Source organism: Salvelinus alpinus, chromosome 21 (genome assembly GCF_045679555.1).
Source record: "Salvelinus alpinus chromosome 21, SLU_Salpinus.1, whole genome shotgun sequence".
Taxonomy (NCBI): Eukaryota; Metazoa; Chordata; class Actinopteri; order Salmoniformes; family Salmonidae; genus Salvelinus; species Salvelinus alpinus.
The window spans coordinates 25,948,249-25,967,466 of NC_092106.1; the positions used below are offsets into that span (position 1 = coordinate 25,948,249).

General features: G+C 44.8%; 1 protein-coding gene across 5 annotated transcripts in view; it reads right to left on the reverse strand.

The window, feature by feature from the left end:
- The window catches only part of LOC139548137 (kin of IRRE-like protein 3), a 219,043-nt gene that overhangs the window by 56,327 nt on the left and 143,498 nt on the right, over nucleotides 1–19,218 (reverse strand). For all 5 annotated transcript variants that reach the window (XM_071357551.1, XM_071357553.1, XM_071357552.1 and 2 more), the window contains exons 4-5: nucleotides 14,744–14,901; nucleotides 3,011–3,161 (exon numbers count right to left, since the gene is read on the reverse strand). In XM_071357551.1, the coding sequence (XP_071213652.1) occupies nucleotides 3,011–3,161; nucleotides 14,744–14,901 (309 nt within the window). The remainder of the gene's footprint in view (nucleotides 1–3,010; nucleotides 3,162–14,743; nucleotides 14,902–19,218) is intronic.

Consider the following 19,218-nt stretch of genomic DNA (forward strand, 5'->3'; position numbering starts at 1 on the left):
CACACAAATATATTGGATTTGACACAGGCTTATGCTGTGCATTAAAGTTTTGGGGTAATGTTTAGATTACTCCAAATTAGACTGAGAGAGTTAAGGCTTTTTAACTGGGAAATGTGACCAAAATAAAAATGCTCCATATTGGTGTTAAATCTACAAACATTTTAATTATTTTTGTTGTAGCTGACATTATCACATTGAACCAGAACCTCAATTAGTCAACTTTGAATGAGAGGATTGGAGACAATCATTAAAATTAATACGTGGAGACACACGTACACACACAGCTTTCCTCTCTTTCTCAATAGCATTTAAACATAGAGAAATACAGTATTAGATTAGGTTTTGTCAGTACCGTGTCTTCTGCATCACAGTAGCATATCTCTCTCTCTCTTTCTTTTGCACTCTGTTTCTTTCCCTCTCTGAAATGCACACACAGACACATGCCATCTCATGACTGTCAAATATCACTCTGTATCTGTGACAGAAGATCACTAGCAACCCTCACCATAACCATCCTCTCTTCTCCTCTCCCACTGTAAGTGGCCTCCATTGAAATTGATAAATAAATAAAAAGCACAACCTAAATACTCAGCATTCCAAAGAGAATTCCATGCTGGGCAGATTAACTAAAATAGGACATGATGTGAGAATGTGTAATGCTGCTTCACCGGCACCTCAAAGACTCTCTGTACTGTAACTAACCTTCATGAACGCCTAGGCTGGACTAATAGCCTTTATTCACCTGGAACTGGCATCGATCCTGCCTGCCTTTGTTGGAGGGGCCTGGGAACAGTTGTTCACCAGTCATAACACATGAGATACAACATACAAAGGAAACGAGTATTGATTTTGTCTTAGTACTTGACATGGGCTACACACATGGCTGTGATGTAAGTTATTTCAGACTTTTTATCTTGAGTTTGTCTTGGTAACACAGCAACTGTACTATTAAGTTGCCCATTCAGGCCTGAATGGTGTGTGGGGCCCAATGGAATATTTGGTTTGTGGAGAGTTTAAAGCAACCCTAAAGAGTTGCAGGGAACATGGTCATGCAGTGTATTCTCTTAGCTTAGCCTTGATCGGGTTGTACTGGGTAGGTGACCAAAAAAAACAAAGAACATGTTGAATTTGCATCCTCCTGCAAATTGGCTTGGCTTAGTCCTACATTTCTGTGTGTCTATTTCAGTGTGAAAGGGCTAGAGTGGTTTTTCTTTTGGTCCCTACCCCAAAACTTTACTGCACAGCATTCCCACAGGTACCTCCCTGTTCTGTGAGCAGACAGCTGTCTCTCATCAATATTTACCTCCCCCTGTCATACACACTGCCCCCTGTGGAGAGGAGAACAGGGCCTCTGTGGTGACTACTCTGCCAAGGAGAGGTTTGGGGGTAAAGAGGGTGCATGTCTACCTCTCTCTACCTTGCCAATTGCTCCATCATTTATTCATTTAACACCTGTTTTCTCTTGTTACAATGGGAAACCAAATGGATACCAATTTTTGCCCATTTCCTCTACTAGACAATTCTTCCTCTGTATTCACACTCAAGTGGTCTTTAGGCCGTCTATAAATGCTCATTGGAATCTGATCCCAATAGCTCTATCCACCTCCTGATATGCATCTCATTGCATATAGGCTACGTACTCCTCGCTCTCATTTTCCTCTGAATGATATTGGTTTCAACAGTGTATTTTGAGCGTTTCATATCCAGTCGCGAGGCATGAACCCCATAATCAAATGAGTCAGCATGGGAAGTGATCAAATTGCTACCCAGCACCAATGACTCAAAGTTAAATTACAGTGCCTTTTATTTCTCGACCTCAGCATGATACCAGGGACGGAGGCGGGGAGCACCAGCCTCGCTACCTGTCCACAGGCCAAGTGTAGAGGTGGAGGTGGAGAGTGGCAGAAGGTGAGTGGGAGGCCTGGGGTTAGACAAGAGGTGAGTGGGACGCAACATGATGCTAGTCAATTTGGTCCTGCTCACACTCATTTGTTCATCACCTTGTGAAAAACTGTAGTTGAAGCCCCAGTTTTGCAAGTTGCAAAGATCGTTTTCCAGGATTGTTTGCAAGCAGCTACTCCTTCCCCTTGTTAAGCCTTTTGTCACGCCCACAGGAAGCCAGATGTGGGAACATGCCCGTGACAGCCATCATACCGTAGCTCCTCATTACTCTCCGTGTCACACAATCACAACACACCGCACTTCCTCTCACTTTGCATGACAAAAACATTAGAACAAACTGCGAGGGCTGCAAACACCAACAACTGTTAATCATTTTTACACCGGCGCCTCCAATCGCCTACATGCTGGCATTGAGCTGTAATGTGCCTCTCGTGGTGTACATAATGAAAAGAATGGAGCCGTCACTTGTAATGGATCTCTAAATAGCATTTTCTGCTTTATTAGTCGTACTTAATGGTGTTGAAGGGGGCTGATGCGAAATCCCTTTGTTCAGAATCACGCTCTTACTGTGAATAGTTCTTGATCGAAAAAGATTTTCTGAAAATTGAGGCTCTATGTGTTTTACACACTGGGCTTACTTTTCCTATTTTAGAGGGGATTGTGCATGCTCTCGTCAAAAAGATTGATGGCATAGGAGAGGAAATAAAGAGCCAGGGATATGTGCACAATGCCGAGAAGAGATTGTTGGAGCAAAGAAAAAATCCCATTCACTTAAGACAGACGGGTCCAGTGATATTTCATCACTGGAAACAAAAAGGTGATCTCATACAAACTCACACAAGAAATGCAAACTCAAAACCAATTATGAATATTCATCAGAGCTTAAAATGAATCTAGATGTTCATAATGGGTTTTTAACTGCAACTGTCAAAACGGCTTCTTTGTGTTAATACCTCCACTTTCAAGTAGAAAAGGTAAACATAGAAAAACACAAAGAAACGTCTTATTCATCGAGTCAGGGGCTGATACTGTGGTGGGAAATACCCTGGGGCACAATAAAGTTTGGTCGGCGACCAGGTCATAGGCCTTTAGAGAAGGTGAATCTCACGTTGGATGTCAATGTTGACGCTGGTCTCTTTGCCGTTGGGCACAGCCTTGTTGGACGCTCGACAGATGATCTGCTGGCCTGTCTCGATGTTGGAGGCAGACAGGTAGAGGGTGCTAACCGTACTCTCCCTCCTTCCATCACGAAGCAGTGTCTGAGAGGAGAAAAAAAGGAAAGAGTTTAGAGTTCAACGATGATATGGTAGTGGAGATAGTGGGACAGTCTGAATAACACCATCAATCGAAACTCAAGGCCTGGAACGCAAATGCAGCAATTCACCTGGATGCCCTGGGGACAACAAAGGCAAATAAACCCCTGGCATGCTCAAGCCTGTAGTCTTTCTCCAAGGCTGATTGATCTGAAAAAAGGAATCTGTTTCTGAGCCTCTTTTGTGTGTCTGGAGCTGTGCCCTGGCACATAGCTTGTCATACTCCACAAAGGAAATCAATCTTCTTTTCAGTGCTCATCCTCCGAGCTGTAGCCCTTCTTGCATTGTGAGAGCCACCTGGAGGCCGCCCGGTACAATTCTGCGTTGCCTAGTGCTCAGGGAGGACTGTGGGAGCCCTGCTAACCACCATGCAACAGCGCAAGCTCACCCACCAGAACAAATTGGCCATGCCAGGAGCACTGTGTGGCAAACCACAAAGTCAAGACTGACACTGCTTCAAATAATACTCTATTGGTGCTCTATACAAATATAGTGTTCATTAACACAACCTATGGGTTAGCTTTACAAATAAACTACTGGGATTCATAGTAGAAGCTCTTGTAATATTATACTTATTCACTCAATGAAACAAGTAAAAATATGATTGCCGTTAATATTAGGGATCAGACCCTTTTTTTAAATTTTCACCTAAGATGACATACCCAAATCTAACTGCCTGCAGCTCAGGACCTGAAGCAAGGAGATGCATTTTCTTGATTCCATTTTAAAGGAAACACTTTGTAGTTTGTGGAAATGTGAAAGTAATGTAGGAGAATATAGCACATTAGATCTGGTAAAAGATAATACAAAGAAAAAACATGCGTTTAAAAAATAAATAAATTGTACCATCATTTTTGAAATGCAAGAGAAAGGCCATAATTAATTATTCTAGCCCAGGTGCAATTTAGACTTTGGCCACTAGATGGCAGCAGTGCATGTGCAAAGTTTTAGACTGATCCAATGAACTATTGCATATATATTCAAAATGTTCTATCAAGACTGTTCAAAAGTGCCTAATTGGTTTATTCATACATTTTCAAGTTCATAATTGTGCACTCTCCTCAAACAATAGCATGGTATTCTTTCACTGTAATAGCTACTATAAATTGGACAGTGCAGTTAGATTAACAAGAATTTAAGCTTTCTGCCCATATCAGATATGTTTATGTCCTGGGAAATGTTCTTGTTACTTACAACGTCATGCTAATCACATTAGCACACATTTGCTCAACCGTCCCGAGGATGGGACACCAATCTGTAGAGATCCTCAAGAGGTTTTAGGTTTACTTTTCACTTATAGAGGTCCAGCTATAGAGGACATGTTATACAATGGCAAGTTGGGACATGTTGCTCTTCATTATGTAAACTCCTTTGGTGCTTTGTGTGTGTGTGTGTGTGTGTGTGTGTGTGTGTGTGTGTGTGTGTGTGTGTGTGTGTGTGTGTGTGTGTGTGTGTGTGTGTGTGTGTGTGTGTGTGTGTGTGTGTGTGTGTGTGTGTGTGTGTGTGTGTGTGTGTGTGTGTGTGTGTGTGTGTGTCCCACTATAGCCGCAAAACAAAATGCTCCTCTGCAATTTCTCTACAGTTTATTCAGGATTCAATGACTCACTTTACAAACAAATGGGTTGTGATGAAACCCTTTCTTTGCTAGCAGTATGATGAGGAGCTCTGATGAGAAAATACCATAGACAAGAAAGCTCATCAAACTTCCTTTGAGGACCTTTATGCACTTTTCAAACCAAGGTCATGACTTGCGTGGGAGGAAATTTGAAACATCACAGCTGCCCTCTGAAACCGGCTCTCAACAAGTCCTTGTTTTATAATCATATCTGTAAATTCGCCAAAAGGTGACAATAAATATTTTAGCTGCAATGATCGTTACATATTAAAGCATGTCACAATGAAAGCTACTGACAGGTTTCTGGATAATGGCAGTAATTACCACCTCATTTCTCTACTTTCATGAAAGTTTGAGAATTGTAATGAAACCCAGCTAGATATGCCACACTGACTGCATATTAAAGTGTCAAGGAACCTGGCATTATATTAGCTGTGTGCCAGGAGGTATGGAGGTTTTGCTTCAATGCATGTCTTTTCATCATCTTACTTTTCTGCCTTCTCCAGTCAACGACTGTCTTCTTAAGATATACAGGTAACTGCCAAAATCTCTTAAGAAGGCGTTGGGCCACCATGAGCCAGAACAGCTTCAGTGCACCTTGGCATAGATTCTACAATTGTCTGGAACTCTATTGGAGTGATGCGACACCATTCTTCCATGAGAAATTCCATCATTCAATTGATTGTTGATGGTGGTGGAAAACACTGTCTCAGGAGCTGCTCCAGAATCTCCCATAAGTGTTTAATTGGGTTGAGATCTGGTGACTGAGATGACCATGGCATATGGTTTACATCATTTTCATGCTCATAAAACAATTCAGTCACCACTCGTGCCCTGTGGATGGGGACATCAACTTATGTGAGAATAGCCATGGTAGCCAAAATAATGGCCTGCCCAACATTTTTATACATTACCCTAAGCATGATGGGATGTGTATTGCTTAATTAACTCAGGAACCACGCCTGTGTGGAAGCCCCTGCTTTCAATGTACTTTGTATCCCTCATTTACTCAAGTGTTTCCTGTACCTAGCTAAGCAAAAATACTATTGTCTTGGAGTGAAATAATATGTATGTAAGGAATACAGAATTGAACAGAACAGGGCTCCGGGCAGCCGAGCGGAAATGGAGGAAAACTCGCCTCCCTGCGGACCTGGCATCCTTTCACTCCCTCCTCTCTACATTCTCCTCTTCTGTCTCTGCTGCTAAAGCCAATTTCTACCACTCTAAATTCCAAGCATCTGCCTCTAACCCTAGGAAGCTCTTTGCCACCTTCTCCTCCCTCCTGAATCCTCCTCCCCCTCCTCCCCCCTCCTCCCTCTCTGCTGATGACTTCGTCAACCATTTTGAAAAGAAGGTCGACGACATCCGATCCTCGTTTGCTAAGTCAAACGACACCGCTGGTTCTGCTCACACTGCCCTACCCTGTGCTTTGACCTCTTTCTCCCCTCTCTCTCCAGATGAAATCTCGCGTCTTGTGACGGCCGGCCGCCCAACAACCTGCCCGCTTGACCCTATCCCCTCCTCTCTTCTCCAGACCATTTCCGGAGACCTTCTCCCTTACCTCACCTCGCTCATCAACTCATCCTTGACCGCTGGCTACGTCCCTTCCGTCTTCAAGAGAGCGAGAGTTGCACCCCTTCTGAAAAAACCTACACTCGATCCCTCCGATGTCAACAACTACAGACCAGTATCCCTTCTTTCTTTTCTCTCCAAAACTCTTGAACGTGCCGTCCTTGGCCAGCTCTCCTGCTATCTCTCTCAGAATGACCTTCTTGATCCAAATCAGTCAGGTTTCAAGACTAGTCATTCAACTGAGACTGCTCTTCTCTGTGTCACGGAGGCGCTCCGCACTGCTAAAGCTAACTCTCTCTCCTCTGCTCTCATCCTTCTAGACCTATCGGCTGCCTTTGATACTGTGAACCATCAGATCCTCCTCTCCACCCTCTCCGAGCTGGGCATCTCCGGCGCGGCCCACGCTTGGATTGCGTCCTACCTGACAGGTCGCTCCTACCAGGTGGCGTGGCGAGAATCTGTCTCCGCACCACGTGCTCTCACCACTGGTGTCCCCCAGGGCTCTGTTCTAGGCCCTCTCCTATTCTCGCTATACACCAAGTCACTTGGCTCTGTCATATCCTCACATGGTCTCTCCTATCATTGCTATGCAGACGACACACAATTAATCTTCTCCTTTCCCCCCTCTGATAACCAGGTGGTGAATCGCATCTCTGCATGTCTGGCAGACATATCAGTGTGGATGACGGATCACCACCTCAAGCTGAACCTCGGCAAGACGGAGCTGCTCTTCCTCCCGGGGAAGGACTGCCCGTTCCATGATCTCGCCATCACGGTTGACAACTCCATTGTGTCCTCCTCCCAGAGTGCTAAGAACCTTGGCGTGATCCTGGACAACACCCTGTCGTTCTCAACTAACATCAAGGCGGTGACCCGTTCCTGTAGGTTCATGCTCTACAACATTCGCAGAGTACGACCCTGCCTCACGCAGGAAGCGGCGCAGGTCCTAATCCAGGCACTTGTCATCTCCCGTCTGGATTACTGCAACTCGCTGTTGGCTGGGCTCCCTGCCTGTGCCATTAAACCCCTACAACTCATCCAGAACGCCGCAGCCCGTCTGGTGTTCAACTTTCCCAAGTTCTCTCACGTCACCCCGCTCCTCCGCTCTCTCCACTGGCTTCCAGTTGAAGCTCGCATCCGCTACAAGACCATGGTGCTTGCCTACGGAGCTGTGAGGGGAACGGCACCTCCGTACCTTCAGGCTCTGATCAGGCCCTACACCCAAACAAGGGCACTGCGTTCATCCACCTCTGGCCTGCTCGCCTCCCTACCTCTGAGGAAGTACAGTTCCCGCTCAGCCCAGTCAAAACTGTTCGCTGCTCTGGCACCCCAATGGTGGAACAAACTCCCTCACGACGCCAGGTCAGCGGAGTCAATCACCACCTTCCGGAGACACCTGAAACCCCACCTCTTTAAGGAATACCTAGGATAGGATAAAGTAATCCTTCTAACCCCCCCCCCCCCTTAAAAGAGTTAGATGCACTATTGTAAAGTGGTTGTTCCACTGGATATCATAAGGTGAATGCACCAATTTGTAAGTCGCTCTGGATAAGAGCGTCTGCTAAATGACTTAAATGTAAATGTAAATGAATACGCAAAATAGCATAAAGATACATGATCATATATTGTTCTTCTGCATTTGCATGAAAACATAATGACTTGGTGAAGAGTCTCAGATCTCACCAGGCTACAGAAGCCCTGGCACTCACCTCTAAAGCAGAACATATTAGCTGTCAGCAGCGGGATGTGTCGATGTAATATCCTTTCTGACACCATCAGGATTGTTTCTTTCATAGCTCTGGACCTGTCTAAAGTCATTCATCTTGTACAGCATAGAACTCAACACCCAGCCACTAGCTGTTTTAAAATAGCCCAAATTACAAATTGATGATTTCCCATATCACTGCCTGGAGCATGTGAGGAGAATACCTTTCCCAAGTTAAGAAAGGAATTGAAAAATGGTGAGGGAGAGAGTGAAGGTTGCTCTTCAAGATATGGGATAAGGGGGCATAGACAGTAGAAGGTCATATTGAACGAATATGAGTGAACCTATAGTATAGTGATAATGCTGGTTACGTTTCTACTGATAAATATGGAGCTTTTTCAATTTTTCAAGATTATCTGTAAATTGTTTTTGCCTAACCTTTACACTAATTCTGTTTATTACAATTAACAGGAAGGCTAATAAAAAATAAAACATGGACAGTTTTCACCTTTCAGACATGCCTGAAATACTTCCATTATTTAGGTAAAAATACCAGTGAAAGGGAATATGAAGGGAGGCTCAGAGGGATGGCTAGTCTCTGTTTACGCTAATAATTTGGCTGACATTAATATTCTGCAGTTAATCTAACGAGCCTTTGATATGTCCAAACATGAAATGTGGTTCCAAGTTAAATTAAATCAGCATTTGTAAAATTGCAGACCAAACCAGAAGCACATTTCAAAGCTCATTACTGGATATTAATTTCTCTAAGAAAAAATATAAATTGCATAAACTTTGTACAACATATTTCTACAAAAGACAAAATAATATATTTTCACAATTTTCTCTGGTCATGAGGTTTGTCACGTTCTGACCATAGTTCTTTTGTATTTTCTTTGTTTTAGTGTGGTCAGGGCGTGAGTGTCACACCCTGGCCTTAGTTATCTTTGTTTTCATTATTATTTTAGTTAGGTCAGGGTGTGACATGGTGTAGTATGTGTTTTTGTATTGTCTAGGGTGTTGTATGGTTTAGGGGGTTAAGTAGAGTAGATGGTTTAGTGTTCAGTGTAGGTGTTTAGGAAAGTCTATGGTTGCCTGAATTGGTTCTCAATTAGAGACAGCTGGTTATTGTTGTCTCTGATTGGGAGCCATCTTTAAGGCAGCCATAGGCTTTAGCTGGTTGTGGGTAATTGTCTATGTTGAACGTTTGTAGCCTGTGTGTGTGCACTACGTTTATAGCTTCACGGTCGTTTGTTGTTTTGTTAGTTTATGTATAGTGTTCGTTTCGTGTTTTTTCTCTCTTAAAAAAATAAAGAGATGTATTTTGCACACGCTGCGCCTTGGTCCTCTCTCTCTCACGAAGACGATCGTGACAGTGAGTTGGGTGGGTAATCTATGTTTTCTATTTCTGTGTTGGTTTTCTGTGTTTGGCCTGATATGGTTCTCAATCAGAGGCAGCTGTCAATCGTTGTCCCTGATTGGGAACCATATTTAGGTAGCCTGTTTTCTATTGGGTTTTGTGGGTGGTTGTTTTCAGTCTTTGTGTGTCTGCACCAGATAGAACTGTTTCGGTTTTCACTTTGTTGTTTTTGTATTTTGAGTTGTTCACTTCATTAAATTAAGATGAACACTAATCACGATGCGCTTTGGTCCTCTCCTTCTTCCACCGACGAAAGCCGTTACAGAACCACCCACCAAAAAAGGACCAAGCAGCGTGGTAACGGGCAGCAGCAGGAGAACCAGCGATATCTGGAGAAATGGACTTGGGAGGAGATTCTGGACGGCAAGGGACTATGGGCACAGGCTGGTGAGTATCGCCGCCCCAAAGCTGAGCTGGAGGCAACGATAGCGGAGAGGCGGTGGTATGAGGAGGCTGCACGAAAGCGCGGCTGGAAGCCAGAGAGGCAGCCCCAAAAATGTCTTGGGGGGTGGCACACGGGGAGTGTGGCTAAGCCAGGTAGGAGACCTGAGCCAACTCCCCGTGCTTACCGTGGAGAGAGAGCGACCGGGCAGGCACCGTGTTATGCAGAGATGCGCACGGTGTCCCCGGTAAGCAGGTATAGCCCGGTGCGGTACATAGCAGCACCTCGTATCGGCCGGGCTAGAGTGGGCATCGAGCCAGGTGCCATGAAGCCGGCTCTACGCATCTGGTCTCCAGTGCGTCTCCTCGGGCCGGTGTACATGGCAAGAGCCCTACGCATGGTGTCCCCGGTTCGCCAGCACAGCCCAGTGCGGGCTATTCCACCTCGCCGCACTGGCCTGGCTACGGGGAGCATTCAGCCAGGTAGGGTTGGGCAGGCTCGGTGCTCGAGACCTGTAGTGCGCCTCCACGGTCCGGTCTATCCGGTGCCTTCTCCACGCACCAGTCCGCCTGTGGCAGCCCCTCGCACCAGTCCAGTACCACCAGTGCCAACACCACGCACCAGGCTTCCTGTGCGTCTCCAGAGCCCTGTACGCCCTGTTCCTCCTCCCCGCACTCGCCCAGTGGTGCGTGTCCCCAGTCCGGTACCACCAGTTCCGGCACCACGCACCAAGCCTACTGTGCATCTCCAGGGTCCAGTATGCCCTGTTCCTGCTCCCCGCACTCGCCCAGTGGCCAGGCCTACTGTGCGCCTCAGCAGGCCAGAGCCGTCCGCCAGTCAGGAGCCGCCAGAGCCGCCCGCCAGTCAGGAGCCGCCAGACCCGCCCCTCAGTCCGGAGCCGCCCCTCAGTCCAGAGCTGCCCCTCAGTCCAGTGGGGCCATTTAGTAGGGTTGCCAATCCTAGGTCGGCGGCGAGGGTCGCCGTTCCTAGGAGGCCACGGAAGCGGGTAATGACAATGGTGGAGTGGGGTCCACGTCCACCGCCAGAGCCTCCACCGCGGACAGATGCCCACCCAGACCCTCCCCTATAGGTTCAGGTTTTGCGGCCGGAGTCCGCACCTTGGGCGGGGTGGGGGGGTACTGTCACGTTCTGACCATAGTTCTTTTGTATTTTCTTTGTTTTAGTGTGGTCAGGGCGTGAGTTGGGTGGGTAATCTATGTTTTCTATTTCTGTGTTGGTTTTCTGTGTTTGGCCTGATATGGTTCTCAATCAGAGGCAGCTGTCAATCGTTGTCCCTGATTGGGAACCATATTTAGGTAGCCTGTTTTCTGTTGGGTTTTGTGGGTGGTTGTTTTCAGTCTTTGTGTGTCTGCACCAGATAGAACTGTTTCGGTTTTCACTTTGTTGTTTTTGTATTTTGAGTTGTTCACTTCATTAAATTAAGATGAACACTAATCACGCTGCGCTTTGGTCCTCTCCTTCTTCCACCGACGAAAGCCGTTACAGGGTTAAAGAGGTCTTACTTAAATAACTTATATAATCCTACTACCAGAAAGTCAGATCATTTCTAACGTTCTGTTTAACAACATTTATTAAATTACTCTTTTAGTGCACCCAAGGCCTACTTTTAATTTCTCTTGCACAAAGCTAGTGAGGTTAATTAGCTTGACAAGAGAGAAAGACAATGGAAGAGAGAGAGACTGATACTTGTTGAATCATTTGAAAAAGGTTAAATGTAGCGAGTAATATGGAAATTCTGGGAAAGTAAGGGGTACTATAGATTATTATGCAGGGAAAGTACTGGGAACTCTACCTGTCTCTTGAGTGTGAAAAATGTGACATGTACTATACACTCTTTAAAGTTAATTAGTTACTTTTTCCCGGGATGATTTCCCCCCGCCTCACTTGGTATTGAGCATTACTATTAACCCTCCTGCTGTGTTCCACTCGAATTGGACCGATTTACAAGTTTTTTTCTCTGAAAAATGTAGTTAATTTAATCTGATTGTAATAAGGTTCCATGACTTTGTCCACACAGGGCATCTGAACACACAATATAAATGTTGATGATTTTCATTACATTTTGGGTGTTTTATTTAACTTTTGTACACCTGTGGTGTTCCCGGTCAAAAATGACCTGTCATTAGAAATGAATGGGTGAGACTACAATTAGTGTATAAAATTGAGTTCAGGCACATGCCCATTCATCAGATGGACACAGTTCCTCTCCCAGACCCCCACATGCATGTGTATTTGAGCACACGCGCACACGCACGCACACACACACACACACACACACAAACCTCACTCCCCTTCTTGGCTTCCATGGCAACCCCCATGGGAACTTTTCCCCAATAGAATCTCTCCCCTACGGGAACCACACCTGTTGACATTCTCACAAACAATCGCAACGTTGTTTCAATAATATATAGAACTTTTCTCGCAGCTCTGGCATATAAAGCTTTTTTGAGGTCTTGCTCACAATTCATTCTGTGGCAGCAGAATGACCAAAAATACAGTATCTGAGGCTCTTGATCATATCTTTGATCATGACACTGGTGAGGAGCGAGTCCTTGTTACACTTTGACACAAAGTTGTCTGTGATAAATAGCACAATATGTTTCATCTGAGTATTTGTTATAGTCAAAATAATCCATACATTATACTTTCTTTACTCAAAATGTAGTTGTATAAGCTCAGGTCAATGAGGCCTACAGGCTATAAATAGCAAATAGAAGATCAAAACGTGTAATGTTCACAATAACTTAAGTTGATAAAAAGATCTAACACAACATTAGGTTATAATACATGGATTATTATGGCTTTATAATGAGCTATAATGGGGCGGTCATTTTGGACCGGGAACACAGAATGTATTAACATGAAACGAACACAACAGGAGGGTTAAAAGAAAATCTCTAATTATACAGAAAACTTTGCTGAGATGAAGGTTGGGAGGAAAATAATGAAATTGAGAGACAGATAAAGAAGCATCTTCGAAGGTTTGTGGGGGAGGAATGAGCAGGGAAACTTATCTGTGGGGGAAGAGAGGGACGATAAGCAGAACTTCTTTTCTGGTGTCATGCATTTGAATGCTTCACAGAGTAATGGATTCCCTCAGCCCTGTGGAAGTTACTATGATGACACCACTTACATTTTTTCATCAGTCCATCCATAAGGAGCTGACTGAAATGTGGTTTGGGTTTACATTTACATTATACATTTTAGTCATTTAGCAGATGCCCTTATCCAAAGTGACTTACAGTAGTGAGTGCATTCATTTTCCTACTTGTTCGTACTGGTCCCCGTGGAATGGAACCGAATACGAGACAGTTAGGATTTAGATATTCTCCCTTGTTCTCAAATTCAGATTTTCCATCATCTGAAGCTTGTACTAGGCCTCCTCACAATGTACAGTATGCAATGAGTATAAAAATCTACATCCGTAGGTACCAGGTCAAGCCCATACTCAATGCCATTCACATGCAGTATAACCAGATCTTTTGAATGACTTCTTCATATAATCAGACCATACCAGGTCCAAGTACTTATCACAAAGTAACAACCTACTTAAAGATAAATGTCAGATTACTGATCCATTAGGATTTTGAGGGAGGTCATTCTGAGACCTATAGGGGTCAAAGCCATTCTTGTAGAGTAGAGGAAGCCATGCATCAGGAAACTACCATCTTACTCTGGCACATCTGGCCATATTACCTCCCATCATCTGTGGGGTGTGTAGCGAGGCGAGGGTCGAGGTGGGGCAGGACAGCCAATTATCCTCTCAAAAGCTACATTTCTCAGGAGACAATCATCCACTTTTAATTGAACACATTTATATTTAATGGTAGTGATATGAGGGGAAGGCTGTGGCTAGAGACTGCATGGCTCAGCTGCTGCTGCCATCCATCAGCTGGGCTACAATGTCCCCCCATCACTGCTGCTGCTGTTTCAGAAAGAGGAAGTGTATGTAGGAAGCACACTATCCCCCCTACTATTAGCAAACGGCACCTTGTTTTATTCAATTGGGCTTGTGCCGTATCCCAGCCCAATCAATGGCATTTATCTGCTCTTTGAAAAAAGCCGATAATGGGATGAGACAGCGGCGAGAGAGTTGGTGCCCGCTCGCTCTCCTTCTTTATATGGAAATTCCGACAGTGGCATTGATTACATGTTTAGCCCGCGGGTTAGTGTCATTGAATTGCCAGAGGGGCCAGCTGGCAGTCTGGTGTGGCATTGTGTGTGGTGATGGTTGAGTTGAAGGCTAGGGTTGGTTGGCAGAGCATCTTCTCTGAATATCACAGATCAGGGACGGCTTCTCCAATAGAGAAGTGACCGAACAGATCTCTTTATGGACCCTGCCACTGAAAAGAGAGAAGCATGGCACCTAGGAGACAGCAAAGGTGCTGGAGAGTCACCGACTTGCATTCTTATTGCCCACCATCTGCTTGTTTGAGTAGAGGCATTAGCTGGGCGAAGAGGACAAACATCTTTTAGACATCCCAGAGAAGACACTGTATTTTCGGGGGATTTTATTCCAATCAAACTAGGCTGAATGCTGAGGCACAGTTTACAGATGGCACAAGTAATCACCCGTCACAGACGGCTAGTGCTCTTAAAGTGGCTATTCACAACAAATTTCAAGGAAAGGATTGACTAGCATCAACAGGAATTTGATGATTAATATAACCTATTACATGGAAGAAATAGTGTTTGAGGGCTTTTGTTTCTACCTATGGGAATGGGTAAGTGTTTAACCACTCCCCCCTCAAAAACCCCAGCCCTCCCTCCACCCTTAAAAAACAAACTGTGTATTACACACCTCGATGCTTACCTTGGAGTACATGGCTCCATTGAGGACCTCTCCATTGCGGATCCAGATGATGGATGCTGCTGGCTTGGCGTTGTCAGCGTGGCAGGTCAGGTTTAGGGGATCTCCTGCTCTCAGGCTCACCACCGGACCACCACGGATCACTGGGTCCTCAGGAGGCACTGGAGGGAAAACAGAAAGGCGTTGTGTTGTAGCTATGTTATAAACATGTAATGGCCTATACCTGTGTACAACAACAACTGTTTCTTCAAGCCAGAGTGTGTCATTATGTTCACTGATGAAGGTATATGATCAAACCTCATCCATCCTCAGACTCATCCATTGGATTGATAGAAGATATGTCTTGGACATAAGCAGGTTCATATAAGGTGAGCCCTGTATCTGTGTGGCTGTGTAAAACTGCTTGTTCTCACTTTTTGAGTAATACCTGTGTGAGTCAAAGACAGGGAGATTACTTCAAATACAATATAGCTTTATGAATGACAGGTGAGGTGAGGGGTTTCAGTTGTTTTCCATTTTCTCTCCTGTGAGATTGAAATCTCTGGTGTCCATGGTCACTGATGCAGAGATGTCAGAGCCGTATTGGGCAGACTTTGGTCACATCATATGTCTGGAGTGTAGCCAACAATGGACTCTGAATAAGAGCCCTAAGAAATCCAAAGCACAGTTCAGCTTTGTGCTATTTCTGACAATGTGAATGGATGATACAGACACCGCTGCATTTTAATCATGACTTTTACGTGTCCGTACATGAAGGCAATTGAGGCAATCAAACCTTTGACTAGAATTGACAGATTGCCAGGGAATGGCAGTCAAGTCATCATCTCATAAGCAGAAAAGAGACAGATAGAGGAAGAGAGTGGTGGATGACTGCAGAATGAAAGCCCCTGAATGGCACTGATTACATGCCTCTTTTCACACACATGCTGATCACCCTGTTATTATTCAAACTCCAGTGAATTATTGATTGGCCTGCACGCTCATTACAGTGCAGATCTGGGGCATGATGAAATCAAAGGCTGCGAGCAGCTGGCATATTTGCCTGTGAGAGTGAGAGGGTCGGAGAGAGAAGGTGGACGGGGGTCTTCTGTCAAACAGCCAAGGTTTGGTATGACAAAGGGGAGCTATGGATACACTGTTGAATGGTTTTATGGATAATGGCCTATTTTTTTAATTTAACTAGATAAGCGAGTTCAGAACAAGTTCTTATTTACAATGACGGCCTACACCGGCCAAACCTGGACGACGCTGGGCCAATTGTGCGCTGCCCTATGGGACTCCCAATCACGGCTAGTTGTGATACAGCTTGGATCTGTAGTGACGCCTCTCGCACTGAGATGCAGTGCCTTAGACCGCTGCGCCACTCGGGAGCCCAATTCACGGGTCTGCATTCTGCAGTCATCCACCACTCTCTTCCTCTATTTGTCTCTTTTCTGCTTATGAGATGACGACTGACCACAATTCCCTGGCAATCTGTCAATTCTAGTGAAAGGTTTGATTGCCTATACATACAACACAGTTATACTTTTTTATTGTTGTTGAAAGTGGACATTTTCCTGTTCTGCTTTGTTCTGCTTTGTCACTGACTCATTGAATGCTAAAGGTTAAAGATGCAGTCAGGGATCTTAAGCACAACAAATTCATAACATATTGTACAAATTGCATTAAAAAAAATATATATATACGTATATATAACAAAATTACAGGACGTAACATATAATACGAAATCGATGACTCAACACACAATTGGATGACTTACTGTAGTACACAAAAAATGGGGACCTGTTTTGGCTCGTGAGCACTACTGGCTGAAATTATAAAAAAGTTCCAGAGCATCGCTTTGATGGTTGATCTTCCATTCATGACTTACAGTACTAAACTACACACTTTCAACATGCTCTACACTTTCAACCATTCCCCAGGAACATTTAAAGGGCTCCTGAGGGGGGCAGCTGTCTAAGGCACTGCATCTCAGTGCTAGAGGTATCACGACAGACCCTGGTTCGATTCCAGGCTGTATCACAACTGGCTGTGATGGGAGTCCCATAGGGCGGCGCACAACTGGCCCAGCGCCGTCTAGGTTAGGGGTTGGCCGGGGTAGGCCGTCATTGTAAATAAGAATTGGTTCTTAACTGACTTGCCATGTTAAATAAAATAGGAACAGGGAGCCCTGCCTCGTTAACATCCTGGGGGACTCATAGCAGACCTATGAATGATCAACAAGGACTGTGTCACCGTCTGACATAAAATAGAGCTGCTGTAACATCCAAACTCAGGAAGGAAGCTCATACAGGTTATTTTTACTGCCTCTAGTTAATTGTATTTTTTGGTTATGGAAGGAATAAAAACTGCTGACTAAATATAACTGATGCTTTCCCCTGTTTCCACCCACATCCTCCTTCCTTAGGACAAGCAATTAAAAAGGCAGAGCTGTATAGTACCGGTGACACACTATGACAAAGTGTGAGATTTTGCAGCAGGGGAGCGCTGGGAATCAGGGCTGCTTTTCTGCTTTGCCAGTTCAGTCTGGCTATGTGACTCAGCTCCCAGGTGATACTCCAACCTGTTTCTAGACCAGACCCATAGACACGTTCCTGCCTCTTCAGATGCCTCTGGAAACAGTGATATAGTGTGAAATGTTTTGTTTGTACAGAAAATACTGTGGTTAGTTCATGTCCTTTTGATCTGGTGTTCTTCATGATGTGAAGTTACACAAGTTGGTGGAAGATAGAAATACTAGGTCTTATTTAGAATACGAAGATATTTAGGGATCTGAACAAATGGACATACAGTACATTATAGTATGGTAATATTGTGGTTTAAGATTGGAAACAAGCTTGTTCCTTCTCTTTGTCGCCAGAATGAGAGAAGCCCTATCAACCCTCTCATTTGTTTATGAAAATATGAAATAGTGAGGAACAGAGATGGAGAGAAGCTTCTAGAGATCCAGTGTTATTGACTTGCTGTCAGCGCTCACTCAATGCTGCTGAAACATTAACTAACTGTCAAGTTGTTTGAGGTATGCATAGCTTCCATCTTCTGGGGCAAATTGAATAGAAAAACTGCTCCATTTGGAGCTCTCTGAGAGCCTAACACTATGTGACTGACGACAGCACAGACATGCATATTAAAGATGGAGTAATTGGGTTGTGGATTCAGGCTGGTATTGACTGTCACCACTCCAGTCACAATACCAAGCCATCAAGGAAGAGCAATGGCTGTGAACTAATCCAGGTAAAATGTGTTGACTTTCTAACACAGAACATGACAGCTCAAGGCTTCCAGAAACCAGCTACACACTGGGCACACACTGGTTGAATCAATGTTGTTTCCACGTCATTTCAATAAAGTTATGTTAGACCATCGTAGAACAGACATTGAATTGATGTCTGTGCCCAGTAGGTACAGTAGAGCCAGGAAGTGATGTGATGCCACTACAGAATATCAAAGAGTGTAATAATTTAAAAGCTATTTTCAACCCCTCTCCTAGAGATATTATTGACCCATCTTGACCTGTGAAGTTAATAATAGTTTATCCTTTAAACAATCCATAAGGTTTCCCTCAGAGAGGACCTGAGTGCCGCTGTAGTGAAGGTTAACATTTAATGCATGGTAATCTCCATACGCTGAGGTCCATGGCAAGACACACAGATTGTCGTTATGCTTTCAGGTCGTGTGCTCTGCTCTGGGAGACAGGCGGTGATGTGTCAAGGGTGAATGGAAAACAGACAAAAGGGAGAAAGACTCGCTAGGCTGCCTCCGACAGGACTTTTTTCATTTCCTCCATGTGTGTGATGTCTGTCACAGGGATGACACTGAGGATCTCTGAGTAGAATGAGAGCCAGTGTAATCTCTTTGCTAAGTCATTGGCACAGGCAGCATGCTCTCCATCTGCACTCCTCCATCTCCCACTTTGGGTTTCCCTTTTAGGGACGCAGGGGCAATCCCCTCACAAAACAAAGGCTAACTCAGACGTCCTGTAAGCACTGCATGACCAAACAATGGGCAGGTAGTTTACCTCAACCGCTTTACCTCACATGCCATAGATCCACGTTTGTACATTCCACAGTGGACCTGCTACGGTGGACAGTAAAGCAACAGTAAAGAGTAGCCTATTCCAAGTCACAGTCTAACTGCCAGAATAGTTACAAAAAGAAGTGTAATTCCAGTTCCCTCTCTTTCTCTCTCCATACTGGGTTGCTGTTAAGCCATCTCTCCACAACCGTCCCTCTTGTGGGCCAGTCTGACAGCCATACAAAGGCCTCGAACCACGCCAGTCATCATCATTACAATCCTGTTTGCAAACTCGGCAGCCCCTAATGGTTCCAAATTAGCGCTTTACTGTGGCCCCGTGATGGATTTCTCACGAGCCGGTCAGCGGCTCGGATTGATTGCGCCTCTTTAATTACCAGCTGGCTTGCTGAAATACTTCCTCTTTCCCCACTTCACTCTGGGAGAGTATAATGCAAGCTCACACC